The following is an 18,903-nucleotide window of genomic DNA, read 5'->3' on the forward strand; positions in this document are numbered from 1 at the left end:
CCAGGGAGTGTAATTACAGAGCTGGAAGGCACTTGAAGATAATTTAATCCAATGATACATTGGGATCTGAGGAAGCTTGGGGTCTCCTAGGAGCTGCCCCAGGGGAGTAGGGAAAACCTGATGGAGACCCCAGCTTCAAATAGAGCAGCTTCCCTTTCATCTGACTTCCATGTTGGGGCCCATAGAAGATTTCATTTAAGAAAAAAGAGAAAACCAGTAAAGAAAAAAATAATGATGGAAAAACCCTACTGGATCAGTCCGCCTTTTTCCTTTACAGAGGTGAAAACTCAGGCTGAGAAAGGAAATGGGCTGGTCCAAAGGCACAGAGCCAGTAAGAGGCAGCAGCCCCAGGCTAGAGGGACTGTATAATATATAAACTGGATTTCTAGAGATGGCCCATGGTCAGTGCGTGTGTTCTGGTGCTCTGTGCAGAGAATCTGTCACCCACTGTGGCCCCATCTTTGGAGTCTGAGTGGGGTTGATTTGCAAGCCCTCATTTAAAAGCCCAGCAATCCTGGGACTTTCCTGGTGGTCCAGTGATTAAGACTTTACCTTCCAATGTAGGGGGTGTGGGTTCAATCCCTGGTCCGGGAGCTGAGATCCCACATGCCCCGTGGCCAAAAAACCAAACACATGAAAGAAGCAATATTGAAACAAATTCAATAAAGACTAGACTTTAAAAATGGTTCACATTAAAAAAATTAAAAAAAAAAAAAAAAAGCCCAGCAATCCTTTCCACAGGGGTGTCTGGCTGGCCTTTGCCTGTGAAGCCCCAGCTGGGGCAAGCTCCGTCTGCACACCCTCCGCTGGCTTGGTGACATTCTTCCAGAGGCGCGCGCCTCCCTGCCTCTCTCCACTATCCATCTTCCATGGAACTGCGGGTTCCAATTTCATGAGATGGGCTCCCAGTGGCCTCTTCTCACTCCATCCAGAGTTTCAAATTAAGTGCGAGGGAGCGAGCACAGAGGTCTTGGTTGGCTACACTGAGGCATTTCCCCAAGGAGAGATTGCAGACCACTCTAGGGCGGTGGATTGGGCCTCACTCTTAACCATCCATCCGAGCTGCTGCTTGTATGCTAACCTCCTGTCCCCTGGGAAATTATCCATGCAGGAGCCAAGGCAGATGGTCACTGGAGCTGCTGGAGCTCCTGGTCTGCTTGCAAATCGGGCACCAAGGAGAGGAGGAGAGAGTGCAACAACCCCGCACCCCAGAACGGAGGCACCTCGTGTCCAGGCCACAGAGTGCAGACCCAGGCATGCTGAGGGCCTCTGGGCACAGGCTGGAGCCGAGGCAGCGGATGTCACCGTCCACGCTGACCTCTGGATACTGACTTCACTCAGCTGACAGAAGATGCCAATCAACATGGACTTTTTCTTTGTCCTGGACCAGGCCATGCCATCAGCAACCAGCTGTTCCATTAGCCGCAAAACTCAGCCACAATTGGGTATTGAGTGTTAACTAAAGGGTTAACCGCTCACAGCACTTTGGATCATCCAAAAAATAAATAAATAAAAGAAAGAAAAAAAAAGGAGAAATTTCGATCCATGTCTCAGAAGAACTTGTAGGATGGTAGAAGCATAAGGCAGCAGACACTCTTGAAACCATCAATAGCCAATAAAACAAAGTACAATGAGACTGATCTCAGTTCTTTGATAATATTTGCTCATTTGTAGAAAACCATTGTTAGTTTATAAGATAAACAGATATAGTGAAACAAGGAGAAAAATTAAAGACTGGCTTGAGTTCTTTCAATTTTCCTTCACTTGAACTCAATATATTCTTGTGTGCCTTCAATTAATCTCTCTTGTTTACTTGAGTTCTTACCACAGATATCGCCTTTCCCGCAATTATGTTCTCACAGCACACTATTCTTTTCCTTCATGGCCTTTTTCACAATTGGTAATTATATACTGGGTCCCAAGCCTCCTGTGGCTATGTAAGACCTGTCTCCCCATGGACGGTCATCTTGAGGGCTGGGGTCAGCTTTGTCTGGTTCAGCACCACATCCCCAGAGGTCAGGGCTGTGCCTTGAATTGGAGAGAATTGACAAGCATCTGAGGATGAAGTGAGGGACTGAACTCAAGAGTCAGTTCAAAAATGTGGTCAGCCTCCCAGAGTGGAGTGCGGATCTGAGGGCGCTGGACCGGTGCGCCTGCCCTGGCCCACCTATGGGAGAGCCAGTCACAACAGCCTGCCGTGGTGTCCCCACAGCACTCCAGTCAGGCCTCAAACAGGGAATGTGTGTGTTGCACTGACTTCTCCTGCTGACCCATACGTTTCCTCTATAGACTGTGAGCTCCTTGAAGGTGAAATCTGCAGTCTCAGGCAGTACAAGAAACATCTGCTGACTGATATATGCATATACACATATACTCCCTACCCTTCCAGAATCGTCCATCTTTTTTGGTGATAATGAGACATATAAATACACACACACACACACACACACACACACACACACACACACACGAAACAATTAGAAGCAGTTTTAGGGAGACAGGAAGTTCATTGCTGAGTTAACGCCAAAATACGTGGCACCCAAGCGCCAAAGGAGGCCAGGGGGAAGAGGGATCTACCTCTCCTTGTGTGTATTAAATATACGGGATGGGGTTGACCTAGACCTTGAGGGAATTTTGAACTAGGCGGAGAGGGAGGAGAACTTTAAGATAGAAACACAGCACGTGACAAAGTTGGAACTTGAGAGAACATCAGGGGTGTGTGTAGGTGCATATGTATTGGAGTGGGCAGGGGGGAATAAATGAAGTTATATAAAATACTTAGCACAATGCCTGGCACATGCAATTATTAGCATCACTTGTTACTATTATGAAAGCTTATAGTTTAGAAGTTTGTTTCTTAACACTTTAGATCTTAATTAAATAAGGAAAAAAAGACTCCCATATTGCTTCTCATCCTGTCATTAATTTACTTTTTACTTTTTAAATTAATTTCCATTAATAATTTCCATTCATTATTTGCTGCAGAGTGGTAGTTATACCCTAGAAAGTGATGTGAGGCAGATTGGCCAGGCAAGTGGGCAGTTTACAGAGGACATTCAATCTTGATCTAAAAGCAGTAGTTCTCAGTCTTGGTTGCCCACGAGAATCACCTGGGCAGTTTTAAAAACGCTGATGTCCAGAGGTTTCACCCCATACCAACTCAATCCAAATTTCTAGAGGTAAGAGCCAGAGGTCAGTAGTTTACTACTTTCAATACCTTGTAATAACCTGTAGTGGAAAAGAATCTGAAAAAGAATATATATATATATCTGTGTGTGTATATATACACATATATATAAAACTGAATCACAGCTGCACATTTGAAACTAACACACTGTAAATCAACTATACTTCAATTTTTAAAATTTTTAAAAATTTAAAAATAAATAAATAAAAGCTTCCCAGGTTGAGAATTTCTGAGAGTGAAGGAATCATTACACGTTCATGGGGTGGATGACAAAAGGGCACCACAGTAAGGTTTATCCGTGTACTTTATCTAGTCTTAACAGGACCTCTGAAGATTTGTTTTCTGAGTTCTATGTTACAGCTAAGGAAACTGAGTCTCCGAGAGGCTGAGCCTGGTGGGTCACAGAGCTGACAGACTGGTCAGGGTGTGATGCAGTCCGTCAAGCACGTGCTCCCCAACCTTTGCTCTGGGCTGTCAGCCAGTGGAGGAGTTTGGTGTGTGGGGCGCAGGGAAGAGGGAAGAAAGCAGAGGCCAGGAAGCTCATTAGGAAATAAGTGTAGTCCTTTAGATGCAAGGTGAGAACATAGGGATTAAACAACTGCCTGGATCACCTGTGAGCCAAAATGACCAGCTAAGCGATGCCATCTTCTTGTTGTCTGAGTCACAGAACCAAGGCCAGCGTCTGCTCCGCTCCTCTGAGGATGCTGCATCCCCAGTAGCTTTAGAAATGACAATACAGCAGCAGTAGCAGTTTCAGCGGCAGTCACCCTTTACCAGATCAGCGCCTCTCCCTCTTCAAGAATGCCTGGCGCTCACCACGCAAAAGGCATAAAACCCGTCAAATGTGTTCTCCCTCAGGTCTTTTCAGGAGATCTATGATCTACAGTTTTATAGGTAGCGGATGTAAAAACACGGTTTAAAGATATAATCTTCAGCTTGACAAGGTGTCTTTTGAAAAGTAAATTAATGACAGAATGAAAAGCAATAAGGAGAGGCTTTTTTCTTTTTTTCTGCTTTGAGATAGAGGAAGATCTAAAGAGTTCAGCACTCAATGAATCTCTTCTGAACCAGATGCCTTTAGGCTGAAGAAAATGGACAGAGAGAAAGGGTAGGCTTCAAAAACCACAGTGTAGGAATGAGAGATGGCAGAGGGAAGCCGCCGGGTGCCGTTTGAAGAAGGGCATGTGATACGGATTAGCAGACGGACGCGTCTCATCCGTGAAAAAAATCAGGGCTGCTACCCCCTCACTTGGGAAATGGATGAGCACTCTGGGGAGCCCTAAGCCGGGCCCCGGGCTGGGTGCTGGGGGCCCAAAAATGAATCAGACACAGTCCCAGTGCGGGAAGAATTGCTGGTCTGATGGAGGAGGCCTGTGAAAGAGGCCCCAGGCCTCGAAGCAGCAGGAAGCCCAGTCTGGGGAGCAGGAAGACAGGCCGGGTAGGATAGGAGATGAGGCCAGCAGAGTCTAGGAAATGAGTGGGATTTAGAAAAGCAGAGAAAGGTGAAGAAGGGGCTGGACATTGCAGAGGAACTAGTATGTGCAGAGTTAAGAGGTAGGAAACCACAACAGGGGTGGAGGGGAGTTACTGCTCAGCTCCTGGAGGTGGTCGCTGGTCCCCCTCGGCTGGGGAGAGCTGGGTTTGGAGCATTAGTTTGGTCACTGGGCCTTTCCTGAGGGCAGCAGTGCGTGGTCCTGGGGAGATTTCCACAGACGGCCCCTTTCCAGCCACGTCCCTGCTCTCCTCGGGAGCTCCTGGTGCTTCAGCACTCCACAGCCATCATTTTAAAGCACAAGAATCTTAACCTGGATTCATAAGGTTTGCTCTGGTCTGATGTCAATGGACCACTCCACCTTTATCTCCCTTTGCAGACTTTATGAGCCAATATACTAAAAATCTGTTGTCTCTAACAGGACAACAAAGCCCTGGATGCCTAGCCCTCACGGCTCTCTGATGTCACTTCCTTCCACCACTCTTCCTGCAGTCATGCTGCTCCAACCATGGAAGCCCTTTGGCTGTTCCTCACGCATGCCAAGCTCTCTCATGCCTCAGGACCTTTGCAGCTGCTTTCTCCTCCACCTGACATGCTCATCCTCTAAATGAGCTCATCCAAGACTCACTCCCTTGTTTCATTCCCATCTCTGCCCAAATAATACCCCTCCAAAGACCTTACCCTCATTTACTTTTTCTAGTACGGCACTTATCACTACCTGAGAGTATAGATGTTTTCTTGGTGTGCCTCTCCCCATTCACATGCAAGCTTTTTCATGGCTGGATCCCCAGGATCTACAACAGTATTTGGCCTTAGGAGGGGGTTCAATTAATATTTGCTGTATGAATAAACTATTTCCAATTTAATCCCTCAAATTGGCTTTTTGTCCCCTCCAGGCCTACATACTACCTGAGAAGCACCCCTGCCTGCCAGCCCCCATCTCCTCCCAGCTCTTCACCAGCACTCTGCAGGGTACGGATTAGGTGTCCATTCACCCAAAGCCAACGCTGACCCCTTCTGCTCCCCCACACTTCATCAGATCCTACTCCCTCATATGGCTCTGCATTTCAGCACTTTCCATACCTTATCACTGTAGGCGACATACTCTGTCACTGTAGTTCCCCCACCCAGTGACACCTTGCAGGGCAGATGGGGACTCAGATTTACTTGTGGAGCCCCAGTACATGGCATAGCACTTGAGCACCTAGGAGCTTCCCAGTAAAAGTTTGGATACTGTTTTCTCCCTGGTCCCTCCGTGATAGATGCAAAGGCTCTGAAACAGCCTTTGCATATAGTGTGTAGGAACTGGTGAGAAACAACCCCATGGAAGACTTTTTCACAGGAATCCTGGCTCCCACAACCTTCCTGGTACATCAGAGGGGATCTTAGAGACCGCATACCTTAAGACAGAGGCCACCTTTTCTACATTAGTGAAGGAAAGGCCATCAAATTGAGTTAAAAATTCTGCATTCATAGCCTAGGGGTTTCCCCTCCTCCTCTGGGAGAGATAAAGGAAAATATGTTTCCCTTCTATATTAACAGCTTAAAATGTGACATAAATCCTCCCGTCCTAACCTGTTTTTCACAAATGGACTTTGCTGTCCAGTGGCATGATACGTGTCTGACGGGTCTATTTATCCATTCTATTTCTTTAGAGATAGCGGCTAAGAACTTTTATCTGTTATTTGTCTCTCCCCGCCACTCCCATTTTCCTAACCAAGCATGTGGAGCAGGCAGTTGATGGATGGATGGTGTTTGGGATAAAAGGGGCCAGAATCAGACAGTTTTCAGGATCTGAACAAACTGGCTTATTAACAAGGCGGCCCCTTCGGCAGGAGGTGTTGGGGAAGGAGGAGTGGGTACCAGACAATGGCCAGTGATGGATGAAGGAGCAGCTAGGGTTACAAGGTGTAGACGTGAGATAACTGGTGGCTGCAGCCTCCAATAATGGGAATGCCTGGGCTCTGGAGCAGCTTCCTACACAGAGGTGGATGTCAGAACAGTCACTTGACTTCCTTTGGCAATCCTCCAAGATTCACTGCTGCAAAGACAAGTCCTACTCCCTTTCCTTTTCCTTTCTGTAACATGCAATTTCCATGCTCAACAAGCAAGACCTGCTAGGCAGGGTACAAAGGGCCGGATGTCAGGCAGGGTTGGTTCAGCATCCAAGCATGGGAAGGCAGTGGAGCACTGCCATGCGCCAGGCACCCTGGGGCGTCGGGGGGGGGGGCGGGGGGGCGGGGTGAGAGCAGTCCCTTTGCATATGCCATGTCATTCAAGCCTCATGCTTGAGCCATCAATTATTGGCCCTATATTCTGATGACGACACTAAGGCACAGAGAGGATAAGGGACATCATCAAGGCTTCTCAGCTAGGAAGTGGTAGTATGGGGTCTGATCCCTCTGTTCTTCTGCTACAAAGCCTTCTAAACAGCTCTGCTTCTCTGCTGCAGGGATGCCAGACCAGGGGCCTTTCTATCCCTTCTATGCAAGCAGGCAGGTGGGCAGGCACCCACCGTACAATGAAACTGGACCTGCTCCTGTTGCAGCAGGAAGTTGGGGAGCCCTGCGGCAGCCGCCCTCAGACTGAGGCAGTTCTGCCACGTTCGAGCTGTGTGGTCTTGGGCAAATCGCTCAGTTTCTCCGAGGCTCCGTCTCATCACCTGTCAAAGGCAGATAATAAATCCTTCCTCTTGCAGGCATTGAGAGGATTAAGCTGGATTAGGTATGTGAAAGTTCTTTGTAACTGGTAATGCCCTTTGCAAATATTAGTTATTATGCTGTTACATTTTCCCTTAATAACCCAGAGCTTGGGATATAAAAGCTTTCCATGTCCTTTATTAAGACATCTCCTAGGAGCTAAGCTATTTTATGTCTTTCTTGTTCTCATGTGTTACAGTGGGTTTAGTACCAAAATGTACTAAACCAGTTTCAAGCAGTTTTAAATGACTTTTAAAAAGCAAACACACAAACCACAGTTCTTGTTGATGTTTTGAGAATCCCCAGAAGCACTGATGTCAAGGATACTATGCAGAGCTGTCTCAGGTGCTCTCCTGTATATGGCTAATTCATTATCTCCCGAACCCCAGGAGGGTGCTACTGTCACCATTCCCATCTTACAGATGAGGAAACGAGGCACAGAGGGGTACGGAACTTGTGTAACACCACAAAGCTAGTAAGCCACAGAGCCAGGCAAGGCCACAAAAGCAGCAGTGTGGCACCAGGGCACACACTTCTAAGCATGGTGCCCCTCAGCTTCTCCTCACCTGTTTCCAGTTCTGCCTGAGAGGTCGTGATGCAATCCTCTCCCAAGGAATCGCAGCAAACCCCACACCCCAGTTTCTGAATTCCTCCCTCAGTACTGGAATTAACATTCCAGAAAGACAGCTCAAAGGGGAAGACACAATATAGAAAAATCTCATTTCACAACAGGCATTCAGTAAACTGGGATTCTCAAAGATGTACAGTGTACTATTCCAGTGTGCTGCCCTTGCCGAGACCAGCTCGGCAACTCGAGGTGAGTGACGGGTGCCGCAAGCTTGAAGAAGACACAGACACAGACTGAAGAGAAAAGTGGGACCGGGGGGCTCAAGACCTCTGGGATCAAGAGCCCTGCTGACTCATCCCAGGTTGCTTTTATTGAGTTCTTCAGCTAACATTCTCAGGTCACACCCATAAACAATCAAAGGCCTCACATGACTGAGGCAAGTATCTTTGTTTGCTTCCTGGGTCCGAGTTGAGCAGGTGTGGATTTGAGCTGGGGGTGGAGAGCAAAACAGCCCTGGGGGCAGGAGACCTCTCTCAGATATTGGGGGTCGGTGCCCCACCCGTGTTGGCCCCTCTGCGACTGTGCCTGTCTTAGGTTGTTCCTCCCTTGAGGAATCTTACCCGTCTCTGGCTAACCAGTCATCCTCCAGGGCCAAACACAGTGATATAAGGAAGGCTCTACGCACCACCCCTGTTGGCCCCTCTGCGGCTGTGCCTGTCTTAGGTTGTTCCTCTTCTGAGGAATCTTACCCGTCTTTGGCTAACCAGCCATCCTTCAGGGCCAAACAGGGTGATATTAGTCTCCACGCCCCGCACCCTCAGTTCCTCCACTGCTCAAGCAGGACATTCTGAATCCCATCGCTCGGCCCACATACTTTAACATTTTCAAGGTTTCAGAAAGGTTCCCGAATGTCTTCCCACATGCCCTTAGGGTTTAGGCGGTCATAGTAGGTTTAAAATGAATCCACAAATGAGACAGTGAAGTGAAGTCGGAATGTTGCAAGACAACTTTTTTCTAAGTTTTTCTTTATTCCTAGCCTACCTCTGCCACACACTGGGCAGGCTTTTTAACCCTCTTGAGTCTTGGTTTCTTTCTCAACCTGTAAATATGCTTCTCAGGTTTACTCCACCAATGATGACAGTTTTCTGCTCCTTTCGTCTGTAAAGTTTTCCTGGAGATTTCTGGTGGTCCCTAGTGGGTGTTACCACATCCCCTAACAAGTATTTTCAGCCCCTACCTGACATCAGCTATTTTTCTGCTTCTTTTGTTTTACTCTTCTTTTGCACTACTGCCCACCAAGCTGGCCATACGTGCCTCTACCAGCCAATGCTGTGTGGTTGCCTGTATCTCAAGGTTGCTGTACCCCAAATTTCATGATGCCTTCATCATGTACCACAGATTCACTAAAGATTCTATCCAGCCTGGGATGGTTCCACCCTCAGCTCCAATCCCTTTTCATTAGTTCATTAATTCATGCAATGACTTATTGTTGCCTGCTTGTGCCAGGCCTTGTACTGTGCACTTGGGACATGTGAGTACAACAGACGGACACTATCTCTGTCTTCAAGGACACAATATTTGAGAAGGAATAGGAGATAGTAAAAAAATAAATTATAATACAGTGTCCAAAGAGCCTGGAAACATTGATAAACAGTCATACTTTCGCTAAGGACATCTTCAATCTGTATAACAAAATATATGCCCATCAAGATGCTAATCAGGAAGGTCCTCAGCGAGACCTGGCCAGTGTCCTGAGGGCTTTCTGCTCCAGCTCCACTCTCTCCAGAGGGCTCTTTCTATAAGTGCCTGGGAGCAGGCCAGAGTTCTCTCCTTTGAAACAAAGATGGCATTTTCCTCTGGATTCTCCGCCAGCAGATGCCCTTCTCGTGGCCTCAGCATCCCACCTTGATTTCCAGAGTCAGCCCATCTGTGGCAAGGACCAAGTTTCCCTTAGAAGGCTTCCCTACACGTCATCTGCTGATTGTATTAATATCTACCCCATCAAATTCAGATAAAGATTAAATGAGATAATGCAGGCTAAAAGACTTCATAAACTGAGAAGCACTTTATAATTGGCAGCTATTAGTATTACTACTATTGTGAAAATAATTATAATACTTATTATTCGCACAGAAGTTATATTATTATCCCAAGGTCACACAGGGAGGAAGTGCAGACACAGAGCTCCCTGCCCCGACATCAGGCACACAGTGGAGCTCCCAGCATTTCAGAGATTCATGCTCCTAGACACAAAACCCCCCACACCCAGGTATCCTGCGCTGTGTTCAAGCTTCCAGGACCACTGCCAAACTACACTGCCTGGCCCGCGCCCCACGGATGCTGAAGCTCCTTCACGGCATGGGATGCCAGTGTGAGTTACACTTGCCAAGGTTTTCCAAAAGCACAGTTTGCATTTATTTTGTTCAATTCTTACATTATGTTTCAGACTCCTCCAAAATGCATTTGTTTGCAAAAAGAGCCACGAGGGGAAGTTCAGCCCACAAATAAGAGTATAATTATTACACAGTTTAGTCGTGCCTGGGCGTCACCCGGGTATTCACCGGCGCTCGGCAATTCAATCGTCTCTCCTTCAAGACCATATTTAACAGGATAAACAATTTCTGCTAAATGCAATAAATGTGAACCTGCGCTGTCACCTCCATAATCAACTCAAATTTCCCATTAGAAGTGGTGGCTGTGATTGAGATTCAGAATTTAATTTGGCGGAGCTGGCTTCGACGTGCTGGGGTCGGCTTCATGGTTGCCTCCCATCAACCCAAGACAGAACCACTCTTCTCTGTCTCTGGGGACTCTTAAAAGAAGATAGATTATAAAGCAAGAAAATTATACAGCCTTGGTATAATGAAAGAGATAAAGCATTATTGGATTAGCCTCTTGAAATAACAGCAGAAGGCAAAGCAATAATATTAAGCCAAACAAGGGCCCAGACCCATCAGCTCAATTGCAGGGGACACAGGGATGCAGTAAGTTAGGCAGAATTGCCAAGCTTGCCATAGCAACACCTGAACAGTAAAGAATCAGCTCCTTCCATTGTTCTTCTGTTGACTCAGTTCCAGGGAGCTGAGTGGCCTGATTGGCGGGTGTTGGTGATCTGTGCATTGGTGTCATGGATGTGTTATGGTCTGGGCACCCAGCCCAGCAGCAAACTTACAGCAAAATGATGTGGCCAAAAACAAATTGGGTGAAAATGCATAGGGTGAACCAATCACCTTCAACTGTTTTTTTTCCCCACCAATTTGATTTCACACGAAGTTATGCAATCGGACAGGAGTGCCCAAGAGCAAAGAGAATATTAAGGGTGTTTTAATGAGACGTAATGAATGAGAGCAACAAAGCTTAAATGATCACTTGACTGACTCTAAAAAATAAGAATATTTTGGTGTTTAGTAACCAAAATCAACTGCCCTCTTATTCTCATCTTTAAGTACCTCCCTCCCCAAATGGGATTTGCACAAAAGCATGAGTGAGCAGAGGACAACGTACAGAGGTAGGGAAGGTTTAGATTGCCCATTGAGCCACAGCCATCGGCTTGAACATCTCCTGATGTGTTCCCTCTTCCAGCCACCACAACCGCTCCTCTTGTTTTCCTTTCTTTTTAAACTGTCTCTCATTCAGTGATCAGTCTCCCTGGCTCTTGTCTCCAGCTCAGCATCTTCTCTGAGCACCCACTCATGTCACAACAATTCAGCTCTGCCTCCGAACAACCACTTGCTTCCTGTGCTCAGCATGAGAAGGGGCTGAGGAACCCAGACCCACTCTCTTCGGGATGCAGTGGGTGGGGATTTGACAGTCTCACACACACACATGCACACAGACACGCACGCACACACACACACACACACACACGGAGCATCCTCTACACTCTATTTCATAAAAAAATTCTTTGTTAGTCCAATGTCCAGAACTGAGAGGTAAGGAGCATCACCGTTAAGAGTTTAAAACTCTGGAGCCCAAGTGCCCAGGTGTGCAGCCCCGCTCCCCCACTCCTTGGGTGCATAACCTCGGACAAGTCACTGAACTCTTCGAAGCTGGTTTTCCCACTGTTTAATAGGGTTAATAGAGCATCCACCTTATAAGGCTGTTATGAGGATGGAGTGAATGAATGAATGCACTGAGCACCATGGCTGGCACGTACTAATCATTCAATAAATACAAACTCCATCGACATTGAACGAGCCAGCATGCTCCTTAAGACAGAAACAGCATAATATCTATTCATGGATTCATTACTGGGCACCTACTATGTGCAGGTCACTGGTGGATAGTGGGACTTTCACGTGGACAGCTCCCAACACAGTTCCAGGCTGGTAGTAAACGTGAGCAAAATAAAATTGTAGAGACGAACAAAGTGAAGGTTACTAGGATGCTAAAGCCCTTCGGGAGACTGTAATTATTGTTTAACTTACTATTTGTTCAAATCAATGTGCTTTTTACAAATAATATCTTTATTTTAAACATTCTGAATGGCACAGCCTCTACCCTCGGGGCCAGCTCCAGGTGGGAGCAGGTGTGGGGGTGAGCTGGCCTGACTCCTGAGGGCTCAGAGCTCTTGCTGTGTGCTGCCCACAGCAGCATCACCTACTAGAAGCTCCCCCTTCCTTAACAGTTAAGTGTTTCTGAAGCAGGGCCCAAGCAGGGGCTGCCCCCATTTTGAGGAGAGGGATTGTTGCACTGCCTCTGTCTTGTTTTATGTCCTCCGGAACACGGAGACCAGTTTGACCAGCAATTCCACTTCCCATCAATGGGGACATCTATAAGAAAGAAGGTCAATGAACATTAATTAGCCCTTATTACACTCTGGTGCCCTACAGAAGGGGTGAGGTGTATAAACCCTGGGGCTTTGGGAGTCTGAATCTCTGATCTCCCCACTCCAGCTCACTGTCCTTCTTTCAGGCCATTGGCTCACCATGCTCCCTCCTACCACAGGGCCTGTTCTCCTGGCTCCAAATACTCTTCCTTCTTCTATTCATCTGGTCAATCCTAGTCACCCTTCAGATCTCAGCTTAAGTGTTATTTCTGCAGGGAAACCTTCCCTGATCCCCAACTCCCCATCAGTACTTCATATTTTAAGCTCTCAGAGCATTTTGTAGCAGTTATAGTGGAAACTTGAAATGCATTTCTGGGACAATTGAAATGATGTTGGTCTTTCTAAAGAGCAATCTCCATGATGACAGGAATTAGATCTGATTTGCTCACCACTGAACCCCAGCACCTAAACTGGCACATAGGAGTCCCTGAGTCCATATTAGTGGAATAAATGAATAGTTTCCAGCTTAGACACTTCCCACCTATAGGATGCTGGATAGTTCACTTCTTCTCAATGTATTGAGTGGGAGCTCTATTACCTATGTGGTCATTGTGTGTTTTAAATAAGGTAATGACACTGTGCTCTCCCCTCCCTGACATTGGCCTTTACCTTGAGGATTTCTGGTTGTTGATGAGACTGGCAAATAATCAATTACATCCATCATGACGGATCATGCATCTGGCTGAGCCTTCAACTTGCAGTGCAGTGCTGGGTACATTACTTAATATCTCTGGACTTTCCCACTGGTAACATGAGACAGCTGGGGGGGAGGTGGTTACAAGGTCTCCTGCAGCCAGTGGAAATGCTATGATTGTGCCATTACACTCTTGCTGGGCGGGTCACCGTTGTGGGGGGGGGGTTTGGTTTAGATGTAGCAGAAGAGGGAGTAAAGATACCCTTGAGCACTTTGCTGGGGAGGGGAGCAGAGCAGGCACCAAGAGCAAAGGCTACAGAGTCAGACCCACTGGACCTGAACTTGGGTCCCTACTAACTACCTACTAACTGTGTGGCCATTGGGCAAGTTAGTTGGCCACCCACTGAACCTCAGTTTCTTCACCTATAAAATGGGGGTATTGACAGTATCTACTTCATGAGGTTGTTGTGAGGATGAAAGGATTTATTATACCTGAAATATAAAGTAACACTCTGTATTTTGCTCGAAAACAAACTAACCAACAATTATTTTGCTCTAACGATGGGTTAGGCATCCTTCCCAAGTGCTTTACATGTCTCAGGAGAGACTCAAGACAAGTCTATGAGGTAGTTAATATCATCATCTCCATTTTACAGATGAGGACATTGAGGCACAAAGAGGTCAGGTAATTTGCTATTAAATGATGGAGATGGAATTTGAATCCACGCTGAGGCCAAGCCTGCAGCAAGGTGCCTGGTACCTAGTAGAGTGCTTAATAAATATTTAGTGTTTTCATTGGATGTGCCATTTCCTTTTTTAACGGTATCACTAAAAAAGTCACAGAAAGGGGGAAAAAAAAAAAAGAGGAGCGTGGGTGTGTTGAGAATTCTTAGAAAATAAACTGGCTAAAGAATCCGAGAGCTGGGAGAGATTTTCATGATAGTTGAGTCTTTCTGTTGTTAATTCAACAGCAGAAACTGTGTGGAAACCTGAGGACCCAGAGGTAAATGAGACATGATCCCCACTCACAGACACAGGGGAGGTGGACACACACAACCCAAAACAGAATGTGCTAAGAGCTATAATAGATACATGTTTGAAGTCCTATGGGATCCCACAGGAGAAATTAATTCTACTTGGGTTAGAATAATTTTCACAGAAGAAGGGGCATCTGTGTTGGATTTTGAGTGCTGAATAGGAGTTCACTAAATGAAAAAAAAGATGAACATTCCAGAATGATTCAAAGAGATGCCTTGCAGATGCCATGCTTTAGCAGTCCTGTACCATGGAGCACTCTCAGTTGTGAAAATAATAAAATACAAAATCAGGAGGCAAGATGGATCTCAGGTTTCATAGTGTCCAGCTCCCTAGCCTGTGCCCCGACTTTGCTCTCGCTCCTTTGAATTATTCTCTGGACTTCCCTAGACTTCCCTTTCCCAACCAACTCTCACGGACTCCTTACTTTTCCGACTGGTGATCTCACAGGCCGAGCCTTGGAATCCGACAGGACAGATGCAGTCACAGTGTGATCCTGAGAAGACAATGCAGAGAGAGTATGAATCATACCAGGTGAAACAAAGACCTCCAGGAGTTTACCCCTCCCTTCACATCACAGCTTTTCCATTAGGTTAAGATAGGGAAAACATTTAACTGAAAGTTTGAAATAAGAAGGTTAAGTGCCAAGAATACCCACTCCTTTCTTGAGGGTCCTTTGCTCATGAAAGGGTATTTACTCTACCATAGGGAATGATGTAGAGTTGCTGCGGAAAATTACCCGTTAGCTGACGTTTTATCTAGACTTACGGGTTTTGGGGGTCAGAAGCTACATTATTAAGGTCACTGGGGCCAATGGTCATTGATGCTCAATTTCACCACATGTAATTGTCTAGTCTCTGCTTGAACACCTCTAGTGATGGGGAGCTCACTCTCCTTAGTTGTCTCATGCTACCTTTGGCCAGTTCTGACATTTTAGAAGTTATGCCTTATGTTAATCTGTCACAGGTCACCCTGAAGCTTCTCTCACCTGAATCACACAAACTCTCTTTACAGGACTTTTCTTTATAAGCCGGGCCCTGTGGGCATTCCAGCCTCTGGCTTCCTTTTTTCCCTCACCTCCAAAGTAGAGCCTCCAGTAGGTCCCATTCTCTAGGTCCATATTACACACAAGGCAAGGGGGATTTCAACCACCCTAGACCAAAACCTGGAGCCGGTGAATGAATCCCACTTCCTGCTGAACTGACCCTCACTTAATAGGTCCTCGTCCTGAGGCAGAACTTCCCATTCTTAGGCTGTCACTTACATCTGCTCTGCTCCTCTCCATGCCATCTCTCTGTCTCAGCTGGGCAGGTGGAATCTTTCTCCCTGAGAATAGATCTTCTCTCACGTCCCCTCTTTTGAGTTCGCTCCATCCGTGTGAGTTCTGCCTCTAGTCCAGCTGGCTCCCTGGGCTGGGATCTGCTATACCTAGTTGCTCTTGATACCCTGTTTTGGTACCATTCTGGGCCAGACTCTTCCTCAGCCCCTCACAACAGGAGCAGAAGATCCCAGGCCCCAGCCTCCCCCATGTTTGCCCTGCCCACTGTGGTGACCCCAGATATGACCCTCAAGTTAGCAATCAAGTTCTAGTGCACCATCCATGCTGTCACTTCCCATTCCCCGATCATCACACCATGTTTTGGTCAGGATATGCACAAGGTTTTTCCCCTGTTCGGCCCAGGGAGGGCCTCTTCTCTGACCAGGATAGAGTCCTGAGTCCATCCCCACTCCTTATTGCAGACCACACAGCCTCGGCCTGCTCCTGCCTTCGGTTTAAAGCTGCTGTTACCCAAGTGTCCCCTGTGGCTAGAACCTAGGTATCCTGGCAGCCAGAGTAGCCTATTCTAGTTGCCTGCATTCTGACTTCCTGGGAGATAGTCAGACTAACACTGGTCCTAACACTGGTACCTTTCAATGCACCCCTTGGGTCAAGTCTAGCTCTCCTGCTTATCCAAAAGCTTGGCAAAATCATGGATCATGTCTGCCAGTGAATTCAGCTGTAGGACAGCTTCCCAGCCCTCACTCTACAACAAATCACCTGGTAGGCTTTTTCAAAGGCCCACCCCAGTGATTCACTTTAACCTTTTTGGGCTGAGCCCAGGGCTCTGTGTTTGTGAAAAGCTGCCTGGGTGATTCTCACATGCCTGAGAGCGATGTCAGGCACCTTGCCATAAGCGGCACCTGAGTGCAGGCACCTCCTTGGTGCAACCCCGCCTCCCTGTGCTCCAGGGAGGTGGGGACTTTAGCCATGGTGAGTCACACCCGGGCCACAGATTAAAAGTACCTGGAGAGGAGAGGGGTTAATCATCCTGATGAGGGTCTCATGCAATGATCACATTTGTGGCCTGAGCATCAGTAGTTTTAAAGATCTCCAGTGGTTCTAATGCCCAATCAGGGTGGAGAAGCTCAGCTTTAAAAGGCTCCCAATGGCTGGGGTCGGGGGCTCATATTTTCTTCCTCTGAGAAAAAGAAGGGAGCTTTATGACAGTCCCTGGGACTTGAGGCAGAGGACTGGGGAATGACCTAGAAACTCCCGTGGAGATACACACCAAACCCCGACCCAGAAATACACCTCTGGAGGGTGTGTGGATTACGATCATGTGTCCCGGCCCCAGAACCAGCCCATCCAGATGACGTCTTCCACAAGCGACACTGGAAACGGTACCTTTCAGGACAGGGACTCCGTTCCCCTGGCAGGGAGCACATTGGCAGGAGCTGACTTCCTTCTCGAACTCCTCCAGGGCCTGCTTCATGTTCTGCTTCACTGTGCTGGAAAAGGCGAAGTCCGTGGCCGTCACCAGTTCATACAGAGGCTCTGCCTGGGAAGGGAGCAGAGGAGTTTATTTCAACAGAGAACATTCATCACATAGAAGCAGAAAGCAGGGCTCCACAGGAACGGGCAGGTTTGGTGCGTGCAGACCACAGTGGGTTCAGATGGAAGGCACAGCATGTAGGTGGATGCCCCATCCTTTCTCTTTCCCACCCCATCCAATATCCACAAATAAGCTCATTCAAGTTCAGGTCAACAGACAGTTGCTGAATACCCTCTAAGTGTCAGGCATGAAGCGTACTTAATGAGTAAGATAAAATCCCCACTCCCAAGAAACTCAGAATCTAGAGATAGAGACAGAAGTACGAAGAGATATTTGCAGCACCGTGGTTACAGAGAACAGTGGTAACTGGTAATGGGTAGAGAGGAGCAGCTGGTTAATCTGTCTTTGGTGGGGGAGGGAGGTGATTTACAAGCAGCTCTTTGAAAGTATTACGGGAGCATTGTTCAAGCATCGCCACTCCCATCGCCCCCACTTCCAAACGTGAAAATCCTTCATATCATGCCAGAGCCACCATTAGGGAGCCTTTCCCGAGCTCCAAAGCTCCCAGAACACCTTCCCACCATGAAATGCTCGAAATATTGCCTACGCTACTCATCTGAGGCAAATTCTACCTCTTTGCTCCTTTGCGGTCAATGTTTTGGATTGAAGTCCCTTTTCCTTCTTCTCTACTTAGATTGTAAGCTCCTGGAGATCAGACTCATATACTGCTCAGCTGTGCCTCCAGGGTCCCACTCCAAGCTCAGTGAGAGCTGCTAATAACAGTGGGTGGAAGTTTGAAAGGGGGATGGGAGGCCTCATTAGGGCAACAGCAGCTGGCGTGGAGGTGAGGGTGTGGCGACCCAGGAGAGCAATGCTCTCAGTGGGCACATCACAGAACTGGAAGCCACAAATGGATGTGATGGTGTTTGTGGGCTCGGAAAAAAACAGAGGCAAAGTCCAGAGAGGCAGTTAAACATGTTCAGAGCCTCTTGGCTCGAGTTTCAGCACCAGCGCCAGGGCCAGGTTCCTCTCCAGATTTTGTCTGTGATCCTGTCCTAATCCGGCCCTGGAGAGTTTAGGGTCTGTCTAAATGCAGGCAATCATGCCTAATAGAAGCCTCCAGTGGGAAGAAAATTGCTTCCATTTCTTAATGCATCCGATGCTGACCTTCACTCCAGTAGGCAAAGCAAGGCCCCTTGGTGGTCCCATTGTCTCAGCGTTTTGTGGTCAATGAATTGATCCAGAGGCTGTCTGCGGAATGGTCCGGCCTGCTGGCCACACTTGGGGGAAGGCGGGGGTACTTGGGAGGGGGGGGGTTGCTATACTCCCAAGATGAGCTCCTCCAACAACCCGCTCTCCCTGCCAGAGAACCTTGAAAGGCTGCCTTTAACCTGCCTTTCACCCCCCCAGGCATTTTTCTACCAGTACTGAGATCTGCTCCAGGAAATAGAGTAAGTCAGGGGCAGACCCGGAATAAACCTTCCATGTGTACTGTGTGCAGGGAGCTGTGCTGGCGACCCACACACGTGATCCCACTTGCCTCCTCACACAGGAGCAGCTACTAGCCCCATTTCAGGTGAGCAAAGTCAAAGAACTCAGAGCACCGCTAGGATTCTAACCCCAAATCTGTGTTTTTTCCTGCTCACG

The 18,903-nt window shown here is 47.5% G+C and overlaps 2 protein-coding genes across 2 annotated transcripts in view; one reads left to right on the plus strand and one right to left on the minus strand.

Moving 5' to 3' along the window:
* Nucleotides 1-1,785, plus strand: part of C8A (complement C8 alpha chain) — a 60,338-nt gene extending 58,553 nt beyond the window's left edge. The window contains exon 11 of the mRNA XM_057711424.1: nt 1,112-1,785. Coding sequence (XP_057567407.1) covers nt 1,112-1,263 — 152 coding nt within the window. The 3' untranslated portion in view covers nt 1,264-1,785. The remainder of the gene's footprint in view (nt 1-1,111) is intronic.
* A 10,369-nt stretch (nt 1,786-12,154) lies between these two features.
* Nucleotides 12,155-18,903, minus strand: part of C8B (complement C8 beta chain) — a 40,657-nt gene continuing 33,908 nt past the window's right edge. Inside the window, exons 10-12 of the mRNA XM_057715382.1 lie at nt 17,109-17,262; nt 14,871-14,939; nt 12,155-12,718 (exon numbers count right to left, since the gene is read on the minus strand). Coding sequence (XP_057571365.1) covers nt 12,567-12,718; nt 14,871-14,939; nt 17,109-17,262 — 375 coding nt within the window. The 3' untranslated portion in view covers nt 12,155-12,566. The remainder of the gene's footprint in view (nt 12,719-14,870; nt 14,940-17,108; nt 17,263-18,903) is intronic.

This window comes from Hippopotamus amphibius, chromosome 1 (assembly GCF_030028045.1).
Source record: "Hippopotamus amphibius kiboko isolate mHipAmp2 chromosome 1, mHipAmp2.hap2, whole genome shotgun sequence".
In the NCBI taxonomy this organism is placed as follows: domain Eukaryota; kingdom Metazoa; phylum Chordata; class Mammalia; order Artiodactyla; family Hippopotamidae; genus Hippopotamus; species Hippopotamus amphibius.